The sequence below is a fragment of the Wyeomyia smithii genome, chromosome 2 (assembly GCF_029784165.1).
Source record: "Wyeomyia smithii strain HCP4-BCI-WySm-NY-G18 chromosome 2, ASM2978416v1, whole genome shotgun sequence".
Lineage (NCBI taxonomy): Eukaryota > Metazoa > Arthropoda > Insecta > Diptera > Culicidae > Wyeomyia > Wyeomyia smithii.
The window spans coordinates 147,362,281-147,366,673 of NC_073695.1; the positions used below are offsets into that span (position 1 = coordinate 147,362,281).

A 4,393-nucleotide genomic window follows, 5' to 3' on the forward strand; every position below is an offset into this window, starting at 1 on the left:
GTTTATTTGTATAAAATCATCTGACTACACATGGTCTTAATGATCTAATGTAGAACACATAAAATATCACATTCTGCCTCGAATACGCCGATGGAAGGTTTTTGTAGACACGTTAAAATCAAACAAATGGTAAACATCTTGGAATCGTCGGCTTATACTAATCATAGGGTCGTTGTCACCATATCAGTGTTTCTAGATGGTTGTCGTAGCCATTGCCTGGACCTTAGAATGCGTTGAGGTGCGTAGATTTGAAGTTGACTAAGCAACACGGGACTGTCGATCTCAGATTGTAAAATTTTAGCTCCAAAAACTGATTGGTTGGCATTCCGACGATTGGCTAATGTTTCGATGCCAATTAATGCACATCGATCTTAATAGGAAGGCAAGTCGTAAGGGCGCCTCCAGGGAAGATTTCGTAACGCGTATCGGACAAACTTATGCTGCACTGACTCAATTCTGGCAATCCACACCTCCTCATAGGGCGACCATACAATAGAAGCGAATTCAAGAATGGACCGAACCAAAGAGCAGTACAATGCGCGTAGGCATAGTGGATCGGTGAAGTCAGCAGCAACTTTGGAAATGAAGCCGAGTTGGCGGTTGGCTTTCTCTACTATTGAGGAATAGTGCATTTTGAAGGTAAGTTGATAATCCAACAGAACACCTAAGTCCTTGATTTGCTCGACTCGATTCAAAATAATTCCGTCGATGGAGTAATTGAACAGAACAGGATTTTTTACTCGCCGATATGATATTACACAGCATTTCGTTATGCTAATCACAAGATGGTTTAGTTGGCACCATTTGGTAAAGCTGTTGAGCATGTCTTGTAGATAGTAACAGTCGTCCAACTTGCGAACGGCGAGGTCAATTTTCAAATCATCCGCATAGATCAGCACACACCCGCTCGGTAGAGCCAGAGAGACATCGTTGAAAAAAGAGCGAATAAAACTGGTCCCAGATTACTACCTTGATGAACACCACACTGCGGACTGAACGTTGCCGATACAGCCGATCCTATCTTTACGTATAGCTTTCGGTTTGTCAAGTAGGATTTCAACCAGTCACATAGTCTACTCGAGAAGCCGAGACGTCGAAATTTGGCATCCAATATTTCATGGTCTACCGTGTCAAAAGCAGCTTTAATGTCCGTATATATCGAGTCAGTTTGCGCACCACTGTCCATATTGTTTATGCAGAAGGAGGTAAACTCACACAGGTTTGATCCAACAGAACGCTTGGGGAAGTATCCATGTTGATATGGCGTGATATAGCATTTACATGCTTCAAGAATCGCTTTGTTATGAATGACCTCAAATCATTTCGATCCAGCAGACAGTGAAGTTATCCCACGATAATTGGTAATATCCGTTTTGTCTCCTTTTTTGTATACTGGCGTCATGCATAAGCTTTTCCAGATTGTAGGGAACGTTCGACTTTGCAAGGAAAGATTCAAAATTGCTCGCAGAGGTTCAACTAGAAAACCAGCGCACTTTTTCAGCACGCATGAGGGAATGCCGTCTGGCCCAGCAATGGATGCAGACTTTAACTTCGCTAAAGCCGTTACAACCAAATCAGCATTGATAGTGAAAACATCGAAGTCAACAGCATCTACAGGAACATTAGAAGTGGCGTAACTAGTATCAGGATCAAGGCGTGTTGTAGCAGAGTTGAAAACATCTCTGAAATGTGATGCGAAAAGTTCGCACTTTTCATCAGCTGTAGAAGCGGTCAAATCTCCCAGCTTCATACATGTAGGTAGACCATAATCCTTCCGCTTCGTGTTTACAAATGACCAGAACTGTTTCGGATACTGCGTAAATTGTTTTCTGTTCGATTTACATGTCGCCTGTAGAGCAGTCGATTGTAGCATCGGTATACACGGCTCGCTTCCTCAAATTGATGTTTTGAAAATTGGTTTTTCTGTCGACAGTATAGTTTGAGCATTTTCGAACGGTGTCGATTCAGATTTCTCAATCACGCATTGGACCAAGGTGATTTTTTTGAAGGTCTGAACGGAGGCACCACCTCAGAAAAGCAGCTATGCAATTTGGCTGTGAAGGCACTAACAGCTTCATCAACATTCACACTTGAGTATATGTTCGACCAATCAAACTGGGAGAGCAATCTATTTAGGGCATCGAAATCAGTTTTCCGAAAATCCAATTCCAAACCGACATCGTCGTCGTAATGAGCAACTGCAGGAGGAAACTTAACGATTAGCGAAAGAGCCGGATGATCAGGATCTGGGCGAACAACGGATTCGAGAGACTCTTCAGCAGTGCTGATAGTAGTAACAGAATCAGAAGTGTAAATAAGGTCAAGAATTCGGTTCCTGAAGTTGCGAACTCCGTTACGTTGTCGCAAACTGCAAAACGACAAACCATCGAGTAATGTGCGACAAGCTTGTGTCAAGTACGACAAAAGTGGATCAGCGAATAGGAAACCGCCTGAAGCTGCACTCCATTCAACGTGAGGTTGGTTGAAGTCACCAAAGAGGATTATATCGGCACGGTCAGAGCGGCTCATTATTTCATCAACAGTAGCCAAATGCAGTCGCACATAGTCGCAATCTTTACTTTTGTCTGGCGGGATATAGATAACACCGAGGAAAATAGTCTTATCGTTGATAGTGATTTTCACCCACAAGTTTTCCACAGTATGTCCGCTGGAGAGGTTTACAGGAGCAACATTGACGTTCTTTGAAACGGCTATCAGGACTCCACCACCACGTTGCCGAGAGCTGTTATGTGGACCCCGATCAACTCGAAAGACATTATAATCAGTGTTAAACAATTGGGGAGAGGCAATACGATCATCGAGCCACGTTTCAGTGAAGACGTACACATCGTACGAGAGTTCTGATGTACTCAGGAAAACTTCGGAAACCTTGGACTTTAATCCTCGGACGTTCTGATAAAAGATGCGGAAGGACTCATCGGGAATGCTTAAATGGTTCAATGCCGTTGCAGCAGCATTTATCTCGGCGTTCGGTGCTTCAGTTATAACAATGTTGTGTACAGAGGGTCTGAAATTTTGAAAAACATCAGGGCGGTGAAAGATGGGAGCGCACGGATACTTGCCTGAGATAGCAGGCTGGAAGACCCCTACCGAACCACCGAATACAGGGCCGGGATGACTGTGTAGGCAGGATACTTCTTCATTGATGCTAGCAGAATCATGAACGACGACTGATGGCTCGACTGTAACGGGGCCGGGAGGGGCTTCCATCATACTGTGCTGCGTGCATCCCGGTGTTGACGATGATAAAAACGACATGTATTTTCGTTCACTTGCACAAGTTAGACAGGTTCTGAGATTGTAGGCTGCATTCCTGATGAAATTTCCTTCGACGAAATTCTCACAATTCGTGCAGCGTTTTTTGTTCGATTGTCTTCAAACAGACGAAAGCGTACATTTTCCGGCCACGTTTCGCAGCATAATGCCTTTTCTTTTAACCGCAGCTTGACACCAATTTTGAAAGACACAAAATTTAGTGTTGCAGGATCTTTTCCCATAGGGACCAGTTTTATAACCTTCGGTGGCTCTCCAGCATCCAACCCAAGACATTCAGTGACGAGACTGGCGATTTCATTTTCAGTGGTGGAAGGATGAAACGCAGATAAATATATCCACACAATATCCTCATCTAGTTTTCGGCTGAGATTAACAGTTCTGATTGTGTGAACTGCTTTGGTCCCGTACGAGTTGGCATTACGCAAAGAGATTGGACTAACAGGATTGCCACTGTTTCCCCGGCGTCGTTTTGGTGTACTTTGCAGACCAGTTGAACGAGCGACATTAGGCCACGGGCTGGGAGTAGCATACGGTGTATTTGCATTCGGTTTTGCATCGACTTTAGCGGTTAGAGCAGTTAAAGCAGTGTGTAATTTATTAATATCTTCTTTCATTGATTGTATCGCTTTGGGCATAAACGAAGAACATTTTTCATCAAAAACATTTACTAGTGCGCGAAAGTGATCATTCAAAAATAAATCGGCACACGGATCACACATCCAGAATATATTGTTTCCGCCAATACCCAATGCCTCACGCACGGGATCGTCGACTTTGGCACAGATTACGTGGAAGGTGGCTCCGCAAAATCCTTGACAAACTATACGATCAGAAACAGCGACCGTCTTCTTACAACTGCGACAGGCCATAGTAATTATCACAGCGGCGGGAACTTGTTTACTGCAGTAGCGAGAACAGCAGCTGTAGGTAGGCAGAAGCGAATGAGCGATAAATCTCACTGACAATAACAAAGCCACTACACTCTTCAAGCGGAAAATAAAAGTTGTTGTTTTGCGACAAATACACGTTTCTAACACAAAACTTGATAATGTCGTGATAATAAATAAGTTCATAAAACGGCGAAACGAACTAGTAA

General features: G+C 43.6%; 1 protein-coding gene across 1 annotated transcript; it reads right to left on the reverse strand.

Moving 5' to 3' along the window:
• Positions 1-3,302: 3,302 nt before the first annotated feature.
• Positions 3,303-4,166, reverse strand: LOC129720039 (uncharacterized). Its single transcript, XM_055671452.1, has one exon. It carries the CDS (start codon positions 4,164-4,166, stop codon positions 3,303-3,305), a length of 864 nt encoding a protein of 287 aa, XP_055527427.1.
• Positions 4,167-4,393: the final 227 nt, after the last annotated feature.